The sequence below is a fragment of the Trachymyrmex cornetzi genome, unplaced genomic scaffold (genome assembly GCF_001594075.2).
Source record: "Trachymyrmex cornetzi isolate Tcor2-1 unplaced genomic scaffold, Tcor1.1 scaffold45, whole genome shotgun sequence".
NCBI classification, from domain to species: domain Eukaryota; kingdom Metazoa; phylum Arthropoda; class Insecta; order Hymenoptera; family Formicidae; genus Trachymyrmex; species Trachymyrmex cornetzi.
This window is the reverse complement of record NW_017299289.1, coordinates 453,430-474,177: the sequence shown is the minus strand read 5'-3', so window position 1 is coordinate 474,177 and position 20,748 is coordinate 453,430. Positions and strand designations below refer to the sequence as shown.

Below are 20,748 nucleotides of genomic sequence, written 5' to 3'. Positions count from 1 at the left end.
CTGCCGATTCGCCGAGTCGACTCCTGGAAGTACGGGAGTCGATCTAAAATTAGCGGCCCCAGCATGCCACCCCCGCCTAGCCCTTACATGGCCACGTCACGGGCATATACTCGGCTACTTCGAAAGAGAAACATAGAGAGTGAGAGAAAGAGAGAAGAGAAAAAGGGAAACAATAATAATCGCAGCTTGCTCGGCACGAGTTGATCACGCGCGAGATCTAGCAGCTGGAACTTGTCGACAAACAGCGCGATCGGACCTCACTCCAGAAATCGTTACTCCAGTAATGGTGGAAGCTTGCATCAGCGAAATTAAAACGAAACTTTCCATTGCATTGCAAAATAGTCTTCATTCTTTTTCGCAGTTGTCAAGTATAATGGTAACTGCAAAAAGAATGCTCTATTTTTTTTAATAGAGATCTATATGGATTTTATAAGAGAGAGGATCTATTGGTTTTATAATTAATTTAAATGTGCGATCAAACGCAAAGCTGCGGATATAAAATACACTTAGCATATTTAAAATAATTCTTTTGTTATATTACACACACATACATGTACAGGTATATGATTCTGAGCTATTCTTATAATTTTTCCTAATATAAAATTTGGTACAAAGTACTAGAATCTTTTTATTAACATTGTACGAAACAGGAAGTGCTGCAAGGGTTAGCAATGAACCACATGGCTGCCGGATGAATGAATAGTGTAATGAAGGAAGTCATACTGTGTCCAAGATAGCGCGTTAAGGTGCTGGAAAAGTTCTCAATGAAGTGCCGATTAATATCAAGTAGCGTAAGATAATATATCTAATCTTTACTCTCATTATTTCCTTGATTGAAGAGTCGATCCTTCAAAAAAATTGTCATTAATGTCCATTTCAAATATTCAATCGTTTTAAAATAATTTAAATATCCCCGTTATTTAAACTTATTTCACAATTTCATGAATAAATTAATATCAAGAATTTATAAATAATTATTTATGTATAGAGATATTGTTTCTTTTATATTTAATTTATTTATAAACTATACATTATTTATAATTATGGTTATATATAAATAAAATGAATCAAATATGTAAATGTACGTGTATGTGGAAATTACAACAGAAATGCAATGCGCTTCACTGTTAAATCTATAATGTCAAATTTAATTTAATGTGAGTCGCCATTGCTCTTATTACTCAATCATATCGTTATTTTACATTAAAACCAGGGTTGGATAATGCTAAGTTAAAAAGATAAAAGTTAAGTTAAAAAGTTAATTAATTTTAACTTAACTTAGTTACGTTTTAGACTCTTAACCTTTTAACTTTATTTAGTTACATTTATCTGTAACTATTTATTTAACTCTTTGAAGTTAAGTCTCAGACATAATATGCGGCAATAGTGATAACTTAAGATGAGGTGAAAATTGGAAAAGTGAGCAAATTTACTGGGTGTTGACCAATGAAATTATAAATATTCTAGTGAATTTGCTCACTTTTGTAATTTTCACCTCAATTTAAAGTATACCATCGACCCCCAGATTTCAATCTGCCAGAAACCGTGTATTTCAATGTATCTATAATTTCTGATAGGTCGAAATATTATTCCTTATTACTATCGCTACTCCCTCGTATTGTGTCTGAAGCTTAGTCATATCACAGGCCAGTATTCACAGTCGAATCTTATATACTAAACAGTATATAAACAAAACATGTAAATAAAATATAGAGTATTTTCTAAATGAAGTATATACTTGTCCTTTCCGTTATTTAAGTAAGACTGAAATCTTGGAATCATGAATTTAAAAAATAAAAAAAAATCAAATTTAACTTTTAACTTTCCAATTACTTTTTTTTATTAACTTAACTTTTAATTCAATTAATTTCATTATTTATAAATTAACTTGTATCTTAACTAAGTTAAATTTTCAAGGTTATTAACTTTAACTTAACTTAGTTAAAAAAAAAAGTTAACTTACCCAACTCTGATTAAAACAATGGTTATATTTGACGTTATACAGCGTCAATTTGACATTATACAGTGTTAAATTGACACGATATAGTATGAAATTTAATTATCGTTTTAGTAAAAAATAACGATATATTTAGTAGGAGCAATGGCGACTCTCATTAGGTTAAATTTGACACTATAGATTTAACAGTGTTGAATCCGAATTTTAATCTGAACGGGTAATATCCAAAGAATTCAAAGAAAGCTGTGAGTCTTTTGCGCACGGTTCAATTAATCACGTTTCGCAGATTTTCAATCTAATTCATATAGTACCGGATACATCTCAGTAGATCGCTTAACACCGAAACGAGAGATCCTTTGCGGACTCCTTGTAGGAGGAACGAACCCCGTTCCGCAGTACATCTGCGTCGAGCGGATGCAGACTGCATTTTATGACCGCCCAATGCACAACCGATTCTTATTCGTGCACCCGCACTCACACCCTCTATCGTTCTCCACCGAGCGGTACAACGACTTCTATAATTAGATCCCCTTCCTTCTTTTGAGCTTAGACACCTTCGCGAGCGCGAGTGATCTCTTGACCTGTGAAAAAGAAAATTAAAAGGAAGATTGGAAGAATATATTATAAAATATTTTAGTCTTAAAATCGACATTAGTGTGGGTGATTTTTCAACTAAATGGATACTTATACATATTTCAAATCAATTTCGTCAATGAACATCTTATTCTCCTAACTTAATTCAGAAATTAATGGTGTCATTTGTTTTGTCAACATCTTTCACTGAAAATTGATCGTAAATTAAATCAACAATCCACAGGTTTGGACGCAATGTTACGATGACTTGAAAGAGCTATCGCGTTCCGCGTGTCATAGGTTTCACTTCGGCTATTTCGAACAGGTTGCGCTCGTATCTATTTTTCGATCATTGGCATCGGTTGGATGAGTCGGATCTACGGATTCTTGCGCTGCCGACGACAGGTAGACACGAATATAATATAAACGGCGATAGTTAAATTGAGTCGCGATATATAAGCGCAATCCAAGCACTCGCTATCATGGTCGTTGTAGATACTGTTCAATCGTTGGTCATCAGCCAAAAACTCGCCTCTAAACTTATTACAGCCATGCGAAATCGTGATATTTCGATTCGAAGTGCCAGTCTGCTGGCACTTCTATCTTCCAGTTAATTAAATTTTTTTAATAACATTATACAAGACACGATCGTGTTCTATTTGCTATTTCTATTAAGGGTTGGTCACATCTGCAATGCAAGATGTCTTCAATTATGATGTCAGAAACATAAATTTAGGCGAATGCCGATTGCAACTTTACATAAGAGTTGCACAAATAACTTACACAAATATGTAACTACATAAACATATATAACTTCCTTTTTCCAAAATTAATATAGCATACATCAATGGGAATTCTACTACAAATTCTTATTAAATTATCTTCAGAATAAATATTTTTTCTAATTTGAATTATTCTTATATATTACAAATATATGCTTTTTGTATGTCCTATTCTCGTATATTGTTTAATTAATTTTGCTTAATCGCTTTATTTTTAAACAGATGAGATCTGATCTCAGGCAGGCGCATCCGGAAACCGACAATCGTCACGAGAGTTGCGTTTCCTGTCACACTGTGCTTTCGTCAATGGGCGAGAGATAAATTGGTGAGGTACGATTTCGAAATTAGTATTTCTAGATCGTAGTTAAGGAATATCCTTGTGCAACATCGGTCTTTCTTTTCTTAGGAGCTTGCCAAATGACGGATTCACGTCAGACACATTATATCAAAATAATTTTATAATTATCTAATTAATGATTAATATCCATTTCTACCAATGTAAATTTGCCTACTTAATCTCGATACTTCAACTTATCTTTATCTTCGTTTAGTTCTAAGAATAAAAAAAAATGAAGAGTAATGAATCAAGATTGGTAAAATTGGGCATATAATGGCCATTCTATAATAAGCCATTAATAATACATAAATCGGAAGTCAGAAGCTAAAAATTGACCGATCACAATCAAATGAAAGAAGAATAATTGATTATGATTGATCAATTTCTAGTTTCTGACTTCTGACTTATTACTAATGGCTTATTGTAGAATATATGTGACTTAATGTTCAAAGAACTCAGTAATTCCTAAATCTGGAATGACTTGAAATTCTTTAATTGAGAATTCAGTACTTTTTAGGGAACTTCGAAGATCATAAACATTACATGTTGATTTAAAACAAAAAAAAATCAACTACTTAACAAGTATTTTATATGTATCTCTGTTGAATCTCTTCATTGAAAAAATTTATCAATTCTTATATGTTATGGCGCTTTGGCAACTCGAATTCGTCCCTGATCTGCATGCAAATACGGGCTAAACTTAGACATGTCCGATTTCCCTCATTACGACAGATCGCATTTTCGTCTTCATCGACCTTAATCATTCATTTGCTAGCTTCAATTGCTAAGTATGTCGTAATGCCTACTTACATCCTTATAATCAATTAAGCTAGTAGCACATAGAAAAACGTAAGCGAAGTAAGCAAATCATTTTTCATTAATGCTTACGTTATTGGGTGCGTTCCTAGTTACGCATGAAGCGCATAATGTACCGTTTTATCCTTCTTTATTATTTGATGAACAACAAGGACAAATGATGCATCCATGCGCTTCATGCGTAACTCGGAACGCACCCATAGTCTCACGTTGACCGATTCGCTTACGTTTTACTACTTATGTTTTTCTATGTGCCATTAGCTTAAAATATCATTCAAATTTATTTTTAAAAATTATAATCACATTTTTTTGCAAATATTGGCATAAATCGAAATTGGGATTAATCAGTATCTGCAATTTCGGTCCAAATAAGTTGAGTTCAGTCAAATTTATGAAATCAGATTTACACTGCTTCCAACATAAATTATTTGAATATACTGTATAACGTAAGATGTTCAATAATTCAATTTATAGATCATTTCATGAATCTTGGAAAACGGTGATAAGATAAAAATCCAGTACCTTCGAGTCTTAAAGTGTCAAGATAACACGACTTAATGGACACGCCTAACGGCTGGATTCTTCAATGGGCCACTAGAAAGAAGAGTTTCTGAATGGGCACGCACACGCATCTGAACGTGCACGCACATACAGTGCGATATTCCCGTGAATCTTATAGCGGTGAGATATCAACGTACGAGATGCGCGTCCACCGGGTGTCTAATATTATACCTCTACACAAGACATATCATGACGCACGCGATGTTTGTACGAATTATTTCAAACTCTTTTGCGTCAAGAGCACATTTCGAAATAATATTATCTGAAACAAAATAATTAGGAAGTTCAGAAAGAATTAATTTTCAACTTTTACCATCACGTCAGTGCTCCTAAACTTTTGTATGATATTAAAACAGTTTGTCAAACAATTCTTAGTTATGTGCTTCAATATGCTAGTTTTTGTTATTTACATTTCTTTAATTAATCGGATTATTCGTGTAATAATTTAATATTTGTCTTCTTGTTTATATTATTAAAGATAATGTAACAGAGAAATTACGACTAAATATATATTTTTGCTAAAATTTAATTTTTAGAGATACATATATGTCTACAGAATTTTTTACACTTTAAATTGTACAAAAAATTTAACTAAATCTCAGTATTGGACTACCGATTATTACTACTACTGATGTTTTGAGATTCCATGTGGGAATAAAGCCCCCCCGGGATGATCGCGTGCGTGGGTCGCATGCGTCTTGTAGACGCACGCGTGTTAAAGGGAAGAACGATGAAAAAGGGAATTCGAGCCTGGAGATGAGACGCTGGAGAGAGAGAGAGAGAGAGAGAGAGATGGAGAGAATGGGCGCGTGTCGGTCGCGTGCCTATTGCCACCGGTGACTCGGTTGTATATCTGCGATCCCTTCGGGGTCCCTTTAACCGCCCTCCGTTTTTCCATCTCAAGGAGATGTTTTCAGACAATAGCGTTTCCGCCGGTGATGAAGATCAACTGTCGACACATGTATCGAATAAAATCACAAGGAAGATTTAATATATATATATAGATCGATGAGAGTCTTTTTTATCACCCTGATAAATGACGGAGACATTTGATATAAAATAAAGGAGAAATTAAATTTAAGATATAAGGAAATAAATTTGATTGGTTGATCCTTTTAGAAGGAACAGAATTCAATAACTGTCATGAAACTTTATGTTTCCTAATATTATACATAAACATATCTCATATCACATATTATTTATTAAACTAATAACGATATTTACTTGCTAATTTGTCACTGTATCGTTTAAGATCATGACCTTAGTCGTTTACCGTCTAGTTCACTTCCTTTTTCCTGCCACTACGCTCCATAAAAACCGCCTGGGCAATAGCGATGAAAGAAAGAGAATAAAGACGCTGGCATGCGAATGCCAACCTTGACCAAGCAAAAGCAGCTTGATTTATCCGGCTCTCCTAATTTAAAAAAAAATGAGACTTTGCAGAATTAAAAGTGTCTTCTTAAAATTAATGGCACGCCTTTTGTTAATAGTTGCGTGAAAATCACGAGTTTCCTATATTGTAAGCGAGAACGGAAGTCATTAACATTTCCGACGTTTCGGACGAGTAATTAGTCCTGTCGTCACTGGGGTGCCATGCGTAAATCGCTGGTAATTTCTTTTTCTTAACAAAATCTGGATCACATTAATATTCGCGGATATCAGGGCTACATTAAAATTTGCTCCCTTTATATCATATAAATATTGATCTAATACGCGATTTTTTCAATATCATTTGTTTTTAATATAAGGATTTACTGTGTTTTGTTTCTTAAATTACTTAGATTATTTTGATATCAAGATACTTACACCCTCTCTTTAAATTAGAAGCTCGTAATTCTAAGAAACGAATTTTGTTCGAATTAGATCCTTGCGATCATCTATTGATCCACGTGATTCCAGAACAAAGGAGATTGCAGAAAGTGGAGTACCCAGGATTAATTGCGACCAGGTCAGACTGGCGGTACACTACGAGACAAGCCTATCTTCGCAGGTGGCAAGCAGGCATGCAAAACTGAAAACGGAGGAGGGCGTACGCAATACGAGCACGTGCTCGCATTTTGCAAAAGGTCCCCTTTTTAGAAGCGGCACGGCGGTGGTGGCGGCGGCGACGTTGGAGGCGATCAGCTGGCGGTGTTTCTCCCTTTTCTCTTCGATCTTCGCGAGACCGAGGGAGAGGCAAGTCAGAAAAAAAAAACGCCAAAAAGAACGAAAATGAGCGTCGCCACCCCTTCTCTGTTGCGCGCACCCGCATCCTGTGGCAGCTTTCGTAAAAACCGTCGGCCCTGTCGGTTTCCATTCAAAAGCGCGAGTCACGGGGGCTCATTTACGAATTTCATGACGAAACCCTACACTAACTGGAGAGCGAGGCGTCTGCGATCTCGATCGAAGCGTCGTCGGGAACGTAGAGCTTAAAGATGAATAGATAAAGCGTCGCGTCAGGAACCGAGTTCTGAGATGAATAGATAAATAGACATAGAATAAAAGGTGAAAGTGCGATCGCATGCTTTGAAAAAAGATCTCATCTTTGGGCATTACATTAAACTATTGTAATCTATCTCTGAAATGAAACATACGCATAAGAAATAAAGAGATTTTATTTTAAAATATTAAAAAATATGTATAAATTTAAAATAATTAATTTGTCATTGATACTTACGTACTAAAATAAATACAAAATAAATTATGATAACAAATAAAAAAATATATTAGTAAGTGACAAAAGAACTCATTATTTCCAACGTATAATATATCGCATTATAGCTGTATGTCAAATCAGAGTGTAGAATTTTATTGAATAATATCAAATGACCATTTGGACAGTTTCCCTTCAAAGGGGAGCAACTCCAGCAACGCCGAGGCGAAGGGCAAGTAGCTGAATTCGTACCGATGGCGGTGTAAGAATAGCAACACGCTCGAAGGGGGGGGATGAAACAGGCGGCTGATCGCTGTCTCCGGAAGGAACTGTCTCCCTTTATCCTCGAGGACATTCCTCCGAACACGAGCCAACGTGTCTTACGGTGCTCTCCCCTAAGGGGAGGCGTTTCCACGGACCCATCTCCACCCAACGTTAACCTCTTGCACCCAGAACTAAATTAAGAGTCGTTCCGGTCGACGTTTTTTGCCACCGGCACTTCTCGAGAGAACCTTTTTTTTCTCAAACCCTGCTCGATCCATCGAAAGTATCAACCCGTTATATTTCTTCACATGTCTAAATATTTCAGACCTTATTCCCAAGATTATAGTTTTCACTAATTTGTATATAATATGTTACAGTCAGTGCTTTTTCTTATTTTAAATTCCTTATTTAATTTATTCTTTATCTCTTTCAACAATGAATAAGAATTAGAATTGCGATAAATTTATTAGAGGAAAAGATCGGATTGTTTAAAATTTTAAACATTTCTATATGTGTAAAGAGAAGAACATGATGTTAGGTATAAAAAAATTGGAATTAAGGAAATAATAAGAGCGAATAAACGATGTTCTGAAAAGTATATTGGAAGTGTGTTCTCTTCGGAAATTAACGTGCTGTAAGCTTCATTCTATCTTCCACATGTAATATGTGATAAAGATAGAATAAAGCTTATAGTGCGTGAACGCCTAAAGCAAACGTGTCTTAAGAAATAGATTAAAAGTTATTGAAGCAAGAGATAGCAAACACAGACAATAGCGGAACTTACCAAAAAACATGTTTTTTAAAAATATTTTTATCTGATACCACCTTCTTACTTTTTTGACACCTATAAATATGTTTTTTTTCCTCCTACGCTTTTTTTCTTCTTCCTATTTGTTGAGTTTTTACGTTCTTCTGTTAACTAGTCTGTTAGATATCGTTTGCCAATTCATTGCTCAACATCACCTAAATGTGCAACGAAAAAACATCGTAGAAATGAGCAGCTTTAAAACAAAATTTTTAACTCATAATTTACAAAAACAACGAAATGTAATAAAAATTAAAAATGTAAAAATATTATCTATTTTTATTTCTGGAAAAATATGATAATATATATATTTTAGTATAAAATAATATTTCTCTCTCATAACATATATTACATATAAAATTTTTATCATTCAAGAAAATGAAATCTCGAAAAAACTGAAATATCCGATACCATCCGACCTTTTCCGAATTGATATCCTCATTATACGCTTTTTCGTTTTATGTTTATATCGATTATACAAAGAGTTTTCTGATTATATATTGATAATTTTGTAACAGTGTACTCACATTTCCGTTCGCATTTCCAACGAACGTGTAATTCTCCCCGCGTTCATCATGAAATTTAGTCTAGAGCAAAATAGAATTGTCTATCTATCATCTATATGCCCACCACGCGATGCACTTTCCCCTTTCACGTGCCTAAAAACAGCAACAATGCCGTGGAATATAATCAAGACGGGTGCAACGCCTATTCCCGCATAATGATTCACGTACCGTGAATAGAGAATAGTCATTAAGTTGCGCCGCCCGGTGTCATTGCACCCTAGATCCTAGAGGACGCATTGGGGAGCCGAAGGAAAGCGCAGACGGAAAAGGTTGGAGGTACACGTAAACGGCTGAAAATCTGACGTCTTGGCGCTCTGCCAAGATCTCCGTGGCTTATCTTCGGATTCGTCTTCATCCCTCATCCTCCGGTGGGCGCTCTTCCGCGGCGGTCCACGGACTTTTATTCCACTTTCCTGCCGGCGCGGCGCGGCGCGACGCGACGCACCGTTTCGCGGAAGCGCCTCCTCGTCATCGTATTGCTATTCTCGGAATCCAAGCAGTTTAATAGGTTCGTCCGATTACGAATCCTAGGCGCACGAATGTTTAGCTCCAAAAATTCTTTCAGAGGATTGATTATTATTATATTTCGTGATGTCTGTGTTGCGCTATAAACGTTTGGTGATCGTGCACGGCACGGAAACTTTTTTAGCAGCCACCTGGGTACCTATCATGAAATATGTCGGAATGGATTTCGATCGGAATTATTCCGTTTTCCCTAAAAAAACACAATAGAAATCTAGGGAATAATTGAATAATTCCGATCGGAATCGATTCCGACTTGTTCTATGATAAGTACCAACGTTGGTGCCAACGTTTAGTTTTTATTAATCTTACTATAATATCATTCCATTTAGCAGAAATTTGTTAAATTTAAATCATGAATAAAGTTGCAAAACTTTATACCGTAGAAGAAACATTTGAAGTAACAACTTCAACAAAAGTTTGAAATGATTTTGTCACAAAATTATATTGAAATTATAATATTCTATAGAATTTTATTGTTCTAAAAGATTCATTACAATCTCTATTATAATTTAACTCATTTCTTTATTAGAATGCGAATACAAAAAAAGTCTGTTATAAAAATTGAAGAAATCGCTCGATTTTACACATCGTCATCGAGAGGTAAAATCGGCAAACATCTTTGAAGAGAAACGAACAAATTTAAGAAAAATTCGCCAACGGACGTATCTCGTCGCGAGATTTTAGATTCCGATCTCCTCGGCTTACCTTGTCGCGCCTCGCGGATGGCCGTGGAATAGAAGAGAGGTGGTTTACCCGAAGACCACGACAGCTGCATCGAGCCAGCGGGGCCTGAAAATAGCACGACAACCCCATGCCGAGGCCGCCGGAGGAGCTGCGAAGTCGAAGTCCTCTCTCTTTCTCTTTCCTCGCGCTCGCTGCTTTCGTACGTACTCTATTCGCTAGAAAGCCGCCTACGAGCCTTTTAAATAGCGATTGCGTGCTTTTCCCTTTTTTCCGTCGGAGAGTACTTGCTACCGTCAGCACGAGGAAAAGAAGGAGGCCGCTGATTTATAGGAGGAACCGTGCATATCCGGATACTTTACGGGACACACAATCTAGTCAGGCTTCCTCGTCCTAAACGATTCCGCCGCCTCGTAGAATCACTCTTAATGACTTAGTATCCCTGCCATCGACGCAAAAACTATATCCGCCCCCGTACTTATCCATCTTTTTCGAGCGAGAAATTACCTAAAATTGGAAATTCCCCTCTTACAGCTCTTAGCTCTTGTCCCGATTTAATAAACTTGTATATATCATCGATGTAATTTATTACCTTTCATGTAGTCATTCTTTCAAGCCCGTCATCAAAATTGTACAGATTTCATCGACATTCTATCTTAATACAATCGGACTTTAAGCAAATCCCTTTTGGTAGAACCGCACGTGCCCGAGATAGCGACTTATCCGTCAAGATCTCTCCGCTATCGTTGTCGTCGGGTATTTTCTCCTCCTCCGCATCTGGGAGCGTTCCAAGAGCGCCGAAAATACGCGAATCACGTTAGTGGGCGGACGCGGAATACCTTTGAGCACCTGTAGGATGCGCCGCCGGATAAAGCGCGCAGAAAGCCACGAGGTACTAGCATTATTGGTGTCGGTTACGTTAATGGATGATCTGCAGTCGAATTGCGTCAGTGGTTGAAGATGCTCTTGCTTGCTCGCTTGCTCGATGTGCTCGAAACTCGTGACTTTATTTTTGGCCGTTCAACGACGATACCGTCGACGATTTACGATACCGCCGCCGAGACACCTGTTCCGCAACTCCCATCTAGAGGTTCCTTGCGATTGTGCGTTTTATCCGAAAGCTCGTAAATATTTCATTTTAATATGAACAGTTGATATATATGCTTCGACTTCCCTTTTTTTTCTTCCCTAAAGAATTTCAAGCATTTTTTAATATAGCATCGAGAAATGACGCAGGAAAGAATAAATATATCGAAGAGCGGTACAGTCGAACGCGAGTCATAAATTCTCATTGAATTGTAGAAATCGTAGATATTCTTGAAAAACAAAATGTATAAACTTCATTAATATATTAATTGATACATTTAACAGATATTTAAAAGAATTTTAAATGGAGTCTCTCTCTCTCTCTCTCTCTCTCTCTCTCCGCGTTTCTCAAGTTTCATAAGTTGAACTGAATGTATAGAAGGATTGATATTTCTCGATTAAATCACTTTTTTACTAATAAAAGGAATTAAATAACAAAAGTGGAAAAATGTAAAATATTCAATATTTAATATCATTTAATAATACAAATAAAAATAATAATAGGCGAGAAGAAATCACAAGATCGTCAACGAAAAGTCTATGTGTTCTCTAATTTATTGAATATTTCGCATCTAACAATAAAATGAGCTTTAAATCGGAATCTGAGCTCTTTTTTTCTAATCGCTTTAGGACACGCGTTTCTTGCAAAGAGCAAGATACTATACGGCAGCGGGGCTTTTTGGTCGACGATTGAATGAATGCCACGCGAGTTAGTCAGCGCCGCGGTGCTAAATTCGGCGGACGCCTGGCGTCGTGCCAGAAGAACCACCCAGCGCACCAACCTGTGCTTCTACCCTGTAACCGCCGATGAAATGGCGTCGTTATCATATCTGCTTGCCATTAGCCTTCGTTTAAATAACGTCCATACAGATCGATATAGCGCTGATTCCATTAAGTTCTCTGAACATGTGATAGAAAATTCTGCTTTTCCATTGTTTTCTGCTTTTTTATAAAAACTTGATAGACATCATAAAAAAAGTAGAAGATTAGATTAAGGATTTCGAACTTCAGGTATTATAAACAGAAACTATGATCGAATGATGGAATTTTAGATGCATACAACTTTCAATGCAACAAATATATACATTTCAATCAGAATTAAAAATTCCATTATATATATTACAAGAACTTATATATTGGAACTAAAAATACATTGTATTTCTTAAAATATCGTGCAGAAAAGAACTGTTAAGGGGATTTCGCATAATATTTAATGTATAATTCTCAAAACCATCTATGTTATTTTTGGAAGATAATACTAAAATTCGAGGAATTAACATTCAATTATATGTACTATAATTCTCTTATTAGCTTTTCATTCCTGATTCTTTTACCATGTTAAGTTATAAGAAGAATTACCAGACACAATCACCATATCATAATCTACCGCATTCAGCAATTAATTTTGCCAATTTGTATTTGATTCAATGATTTCTCTGATTAGTAGGATCTATAAATAATGGGCAATGAGATGGGACAACTTGTCGAGAGAAGATAAGGGTAGTTAGCAACCACCCTGCAGGATCGGCCGTGTTCCACCCGCGCGGTCTTCCATCCGCCCCTCTTCAGCAGGGTCATACGCATTCGCCACGCGTGTCGCACATTGCCGACACACCAATGGAACCACTACATGCGCGGGAGGGAACCAGGCGGGCACGCTTCTGAGGCGCGTGCAGCTGAAGAAGAAGAAGAAGAAAAAGAAGAAGAAGAAGAACAAGACGACGACGACGACGACGACGACGAAAAGCGCCGCGGCGGCGGCGGCGGCGGCGACGCAGCGGAGGAAGTGGAGAGCAAGGGAGGTTGCGTTGCTATATGTAGCCCCGAATCTTAGCTGGGGCAACTATTACGCCCGAAATTGCCGAAGCGAACGCAACCCCTGCGCCAGTACTCGACGTACACACTTCCAAAACGAATCCTTCCTCTTGATATCGTGATACACCGGTTCTATTCTATCTTCGCGTTGCTACGCTTTATTATAGATAATCGGTGCGACAAGTGTGCTAGTTTGTGAGTCTTGAGTTGATAAGCATGATTTGTGTGCTCTGAGGAGAAAAAGCGAGGAGACGAGGAAGATGCCGCGGGCATTCCTGATCACGCATCGCAGGTACAACGGTGTTGAAGAAGAGATCGCAGGATCTGAAAGAGGTATGTTTGTTAACTTTGCACTCTGTGACTTTGATTACAAATTTAAAAACGTTAATTTAATTATGATAAATCAGACCAGAGTTTGAACATTGAAAGACATTAAAAATTTATTTTAAAAATACTTTGATTACTAATTCATTATAATTTTGTAAAATCATGAGTCAGTAAGAAAGTTTTACACACTTGGGGATAATATTTATAAAATTTTCTAATTCATTTTTGTAAATTAATTTTAAGTTCAAAATATAATATTTTACCAGAAGATATTTTCTAAATCACTTTTAATTGCATTAAAAATTTTAAAGTTAATTTTTTACGAGAATTAAATGACATTCGAATTTAATGGTTTTTATTAATGCTAGTTGATATATAATTTTCTCTTGCGTTACTTATATTATCATCAATTAATCTTTTATATCCTTAAATACTTTTTACATGAAATAAAAGAATGTAAAATTGTAACACTTGAGTCTAATCTTGAAAAAAAAAACTTGTTGTATTTATCCTGTAACTTTGATAAGATAATTTCACATAAAAACAACAAAATACCGATATACTACAACATAATGCAAGTCTAGCTTGAAAATCCAACACATTAATGGCAGTACTAATATCGTAAATATCTTTTCTGCACCAGCAAAGTAAACTATAATCTTAGTGTTTGAGTCATCTGTTAAAACTACGAAAGTCATTTCGGTTTTTCACAGAAGAATAATAATCACAATGCCCAAACCTCGATTTTGTACGCACCATGCACCGCAATCAAAGTCACCTCTTTTCCCGAGTGAATTTAAGTCGGAAAAATCTGCTGGTCGTTGCTTCGCGATCAAGGTGGTGTCGCACGGATTTAAGAATAGGAGACGCTATATTAGATGCGTCACACACCAGGGTCCACCAAGACGCATACCGCCGCGATGCCGTCAACCCCACCGCAAGCGAGCAAGCTTCCTTACGTGAACGCAACGCGTATGTGTACACGTACACGATACTAAGAAATACAGAGAATAAACGCGTTGCGCGCGCTAGGGAACGACGGGCGAGCGGGGGTTGATGGCGTAGCTACTCTATTTCCGTTCTCCCCGAAAACGGAGTAGCGAGCGGAGCCCTGTTCCCGAAGGTGTTTTACGAGTCACGCCGATGTCGGATTTCCTTGCCTCGCTAGTCGGGTTTTATCAGAAATGTTGCATATTTGAAATCATACCCATCGTTACTCGTAATATCCGTTGAAAATATTTAATCAAATGTTAAATAATGAACTTATTTCCGAAAATAGATAATAAATAAAATATGTAAAATTAGATATAGTTGTTAAACAATTGCCGGTTCTATTAAAACATTTAAAATATATTTTGATTATAATAATGGTAATATTTTGGTATGTCTTTAATTAGAATACTATCTCTTGTTTTGTTTTCCAGATTTCAGTCCCGAGAGAAGCGTGAGGCTGGCCGATTACAGCGGCGGTCAACCAACTTCCGATGGCGCCAGCGAGTGCGGCAGCGAGACATCGTCCGAGTGTCCCGAGGAATTGTACAACCTGACGAAGCTGGCGGAGGTGAGCCTAGCAGCGGCTGCAGGCACCTTAATTCATCACAACAATGTCATCTATCAGCGACCGGCATCGCCTAGGATTGCACAGTATCCTACGGAGGCGAGCAGAATTCTTGGGTCTCGATCTTCTGTCCAAGTGATCGAAAACCAAGACCAAGTTCTAGGCGAACGGACAAGACTCTTCTTCGAACGAATCGAGTCCGAACGAGAGATCTTGGAGACTCGTTCCAAGGAGAACACCGCCTTGGAGATTCACCTTTCGCCACGACATCCTTCTTGTTCTTCGCAGGAGGAATCGTGTCACTCAAAAGTATCAGTTGTACCTAGTATCGGTGTCGATCCGGTATCCGTTTCTTCGACCGCATCGATCCAAAATCGCAGGACGGCTGCTGTAGAATCCAAATCAGAGGACAACGAAGATCACGAGTGTCCCGACTGTGGCAAGAAGTACTCGACCTCCTCGAATCTAGCCAGACACCGTCAAACGCACAGGTCACTGGGCGATAAAAAGGCCAGGAGGTGCCCACATTGCGACAAGGTCTACGTCAGCATGCCGGCGTTTAGCATGCACGTGAGGACCCATAATCAAGGATGCAAGTGCCACTATTGCGGCAAGTGTTTCTCTAGACCGTGGCTGCTGCAGGGACACATACGCACGCATACAGGTATATATTAATATATTATTGTCCACAAAACCACTTTATTTATCGCTTTTCTTTATAACTTCGATAATTATATAATTTATCAAAATTATACACGTATAATCGACATCTGGAAAAAGAAAGAATTAATAATTCTTGTTACCAATTTAATAAATACTCGATTAACTTAATAGTATCGTTCGACTCTCGAAGTTGTTTTTTGTCCATGACCGATTGCGTTCACTTACAATAATAGATACCTACGTAAATAAACTAAGGCGAACTATTTTTGAAGAGAGTACAGTGAGTTTAACGGGCTTTCAATGAAGATGAATTCAAATTAATCATTCACGATTTGTGATTTTGGCACGCTTAAATATGCGGTACTATTTCCAATTGTGCAAATTACAGATATACAACTATGAAGTCACACGCAACAATATATTAACGTTTTTCAAATGCGTTAAGTACATTAAGAATAATTAATTGATATCTTCAGCCAAGAAAGAATAAATTTAAAAATACGAAATATATACTTCATTTTTTATTTTCTACTTTTAATTTTTTTTTATTCTTAAACTATTCTTTTTATATATTTTTATGTTATATATTTATATTATATTTATATTTATGCTTTTAAAGAGTATTTAAATCTGTTAGGTATTCTTTTAAAATATTATAAGCTCTTCGATTATCGTTTAAGATTTTTTAAATCATTTTTTTTTTATAATTACTTTCAATATAACTTTCATTAGCACATAAAAGAAAGCATAGTTTTGGTGAAACTGAATCTGGTTATATTATACAATATACATACGAAACTCAATAATATTTTCAATAATTACTTTACTTCTTCCAGGCGAGAAACCTTTCAAGTGCACCATTTGCAGCAAAGCTTTTGCTGACAAGTCAAATTTACGAGCTCATATACAAACGCATTCGAATACCAAACCCCACGTGTGCGGTCGTTGTGGTAAGGCTTTCGCTCTGAAATCATACCTCTACAAACACGAGGAATCGTCCTGTATGCGTTCTCATCACCGATCGTCCACTGATCGGCCAGATAAGTCCGATCAGATCGAGCAGCAGAGGACATCATCATCGTCGATAAAATCGAGTGTTCCATTATCGTTGTCCTTGAACAGAACGCAAACGTCGTCGTGCGTCACAGCATCGCCTACCAGCGTCATAGTTCCTCGATTGGGACTCGAGCGTGAACAGAAAGACTCGTCGTCGGCATTCTCCGCGATCATCAGGCACACAAGAACGTCAGATACGTCTGCAGCCGCACCATCGAAACGACCTTGCAGAGAGAAGACACCCTCGGAAGATCCAGAGACGCAGAGTCCCGATTTGGTAACCAAGGATCCGGAATACGTATCCAGAATGGTCATCAGAACGTCGGTGATATCACCCAATCCGGAGCACTTGCATCTCCGTTTCGAAAATGACGTCAAAAGTTCCTCGGCTACATTCGATTATCCCGATCCGACGAGATCCTCGTCTTTTTCAAGACCCACCACGATGACTTTGAACTTGGCCATCGCTTAAAAATCGGCCAATACTTAGCGATCAAATCAAGTCAACCAATCAATAAAAATAATTCAGATTTTGTTTCATACTTACTTTAGTATGAATTTTAATCAGTTGAGGAGATTTCAACGTATCCTAGAACTACAGCTCGATATTCCGTAAAAAATTAAAAAAAAGTAACTCTCCTAAAACATCTTTTTAAATAAAATTTTATATAAAATTAAAGCAAGTTTCGAAATTTCTTTAATTATTTGTTAAAAAATCTCGTCAATCGAAACAATAATCAGCTCTTATTTTTTTCGAGATTATAGTATCAAAAGATTTAATTGAGAAATTGAAGGTTTGAATTGTTAGAGCGATTGTAAAAGTCAAAATTACCGATGTTTCTTTTAATCATAAATTACTTTAATTTGAAGTGCCTTTAATTTAAAAAGAGAATCTTTTTTTCATTAACATTTTGTCAATATATGTATATATATATATATATATGAAACTATTACCAATATTGTTGGTTTCAGTTTGATAATTGACGGTATAATTGACAGGCATTATCAAACATTATGAGACTGTCAATTTTCCTTTTTCGCATTAATTTATTACAATTTTATACTATCGAACAAAGATTACGTTTGATAATGCCGAATAATCTTGCGAATTAGCAAAGAATCGACACTGTTGTGTATGACAAATATTATTCCAAGTATCTTCCAAATTAGGGACCATCTAGCGATTAGTCGTAATAACGTTAAATTTGTAAGCGTGTTTAATTTAGCGCAAATTACATTGATGTAAAGTCGTGCCTTACATAAGTATCGAATCGTGTTTTAGCACGCGCGCAACTCGACACAGCGACATAGCTTCGACAGAATTGGCGTGTACGGATGAACGCGTGGAAAGAAATTTTCGGGGGCGTCCGTTAAACGCCAAACTCGTGACCTTATCTATTTAAAGGCGCGTAGCATCGCTATCACGCGGCGTTAAGCGATCAAGATTGATCATCGAGGACTGAATTGCAGTGCCATCGTGTTATTATTTTAGGATTAAATGAGATTCTCTGAGGCTCTTCGAGGCAGCTATCAAACTTTCTAAGATGTAAATACGTATGACTGATAGGTGCGCGAAATATAGTGAACTTCAACGAGGATGTAAAAATATTTTTCTCCTATGTAATCGAGTGGAAAGTTTTTACTGCTACAATCATAAAATAACGAAGAGAACGATGCAGCATTCGACGTGAGATTTGTTGTTGCCTTCGAGAAAGAATCTTCAAAAACGCAACTACGCGTCGGGTTTCAAGCGTTGCGTCAGGACATTCTCAAAAGCGAAGGCGTGTGTCTGTGATTCGGAATTGCCGCAAAAAGCCGGCTACAGGCAATGCGATCACCCTGCCAAAAAAAAAAAATATATATATATATAAAGAAAAAAAATATATAATACACTATATATTTCATATAATAGAAATAAGCTTAGACCCATTGGTTGTTCACTAGTACCCACCTATTATGTGATGAATTTTGCTGTATTAATTCTAATTAGAATATCGTTTGTATGTAACGTCCAACAAACGTTATTCAGTCGAGCAATGCGCCTGTAGTTTACTGTAGGCTGCTGGCAGCGTTCTCCAGCAGCGAATTCATTATAATGGCGATAAATAAGGTCTTCTTCTTTCATTCGTTTGCGGTGCCAGAAATTGGTGTCCGGTCAGAGTGTCGAACTAGTCGAATCCGTTTCGCCATCGTAAACGTAATCCGCCGTCGTAAGAAAATTTTTGCTTTTAATTTATCATCGCGACAAATATTATCTCAATCGGTATTAAATATCCCTTTTTTTTCAAAGATTCAACAGACGGCAAGATTACGCAAATTATGCGAATGGCGACGGTTATGATAAAGATTTCATGTAAGTGTAATAATGTGTCGCGCAATGAGATTGATCGCCGCATTCGCCAAGGAATCTGCTCGAATTGTAATTAATTGTAATTAATTGTAATTAATTGACGAGCGATTCAGACACACGTGCGTCCTAGTCATTCGATAGATCGCCCATAGATGAGAATAGGGATCCTGATCTAACGATTAAGCACGTAGTCGCGTTGACCACATGTTGTAAATAGCATTCCCACTTTTATGATTTAGATTTTAGTCGGGCGAGTGAAGGAGAGACGTTGACATAGTCGTTTTTTAGATAGCGATTTATTACAACCGTTGTATTATACGTGCTATGTGTACACCGGAGTGCCTATGCGAAACATTTACCCACAACTTTTTTACGAATTGTAAAAGTCTTGTCTATCGTAATGAAAGAATAATACACAAAGTGATACGTGTAATGTGTATACATTCAGACGCGTTTAAATAACTTTAACTTTTCATTTTTCTTATTCAGCTTCTCAATTCCTTTAATCCTTTCCTCACCTTCATTATATAATAAAGTTTAAAAGTGTGATATCAAAATAATTTATAATTCTAAATAATTTAACAAAACATATATCGGATGCATATCGAATTGCAGCACTCGCGGTCATATAAAGCTTTCCGTTCAATACTCTCTCGCTTCGTCTTTTTACTTATTGAACTCATTATCGCGCCGATGAACCATGCGATCATTAGCTACGCTTGGTAGTAGAATAAACAGCGACTAACTGTATTTAACAAATAGATTGGACTCAATAATTAGGCCAACGAAAGCGAAAGTAACTAACCCGATAAGTCAAGTTAACTCAATGTTGCTTGTAATTGATACATGTTTATACGATTTAGAATAGAAAATATCTCCATATAAATAAATAAATATATAATATATGTGCATATAATATAATATAATAAATAAAAATTACCATAAAATTGTAAAATTGTAAAAAATGTTTGTTAAAAAAAGTTTAAAATCTATGAAAAAATTGGATTTTAAAGGTTTAGGTTTTTGAGATGTCCTGGATTGCTTGTCTAAATATGCAACACGATGATACAGTACCATTTTTTCATTTCTTTCTAACTGCATCATGGGGGATCTTCTAAGTCAATGACAGGCGCATATCTTTCGGTAATGAGATCTGTGGTGACAAGACGAGACCAAACGAGATAACGTGATATACACGAGCGTTTGTACGCACTTACATCACGACGCACATTCTCGGAATTTTGTCCAGCAATTCTTACTCCCGCCTCGCGGTTACATAAACTCCTATGATTCCAAGCGGTACTTCGTGGGACTGACTACGATGGGACCGAAGAAGAGACGCAGCGGAAGAAGCGAGTAGAATCGGTGGGAATCTAATCCAACGGGGTTAGAAC

At 36.8% G+C, this 20,748-nt stretch overlaps 1 protein-coding gene across 1 annotated transcript; it reads left to right on the top strand.

Annotated features, from left to right (window-relative positions):
* The first annotated feature begins 13,337 nt into the window (after positions 1 to 13,337).
* LOC108764719 (zinc finger protein 813) lies at positions 13,338 to 17,611 on the top strand. The gene is made up of 3 exons (XM_018513065.1): positions 13,338 to 13,733; positions 15,152 to 15,949; positions 16,785 to 17,611. The coding sequence occupies exons 1-3, from the start codon at positions 13,661 to 13,663 to the stop codon at positions 17,474 to 17,476; spliced, it is 1,563 nt and encodes a 520-aa protein (XP_018368567.1). The 5' UTR covers positions 13,338 to 13,660; the 3' UTR covers positions 17,477 to 17,611.
* Positions 17,612 to 20,748: the final 3,137 nt, after the last annotated feature.

Bases quoted from the DNA above. Each gene is read 5' to 3' on its own strand.
- LOC108764719 (XM_018513065.1), top strand. From the start codon at position 13,661: ATGCCGCGGGCATTCCTGATCACGCATCGCAGGTACAACGGTGTTGAA. The intron at 13,734-15,151 runs GTATGTTTGTTA...TTTGTTTTCCAG, and splicing joins GATCGCAGGATCTGAAAGAG to ATTTCAGTCCCGAGAGAAGC. The intron at 15,950-16,784 runs GTATATATTAAT...TACTTCTTCCAG, and splicing joins ACACATACGCACGCATACAG to GCGAGAAACCTTTCAAGTGC.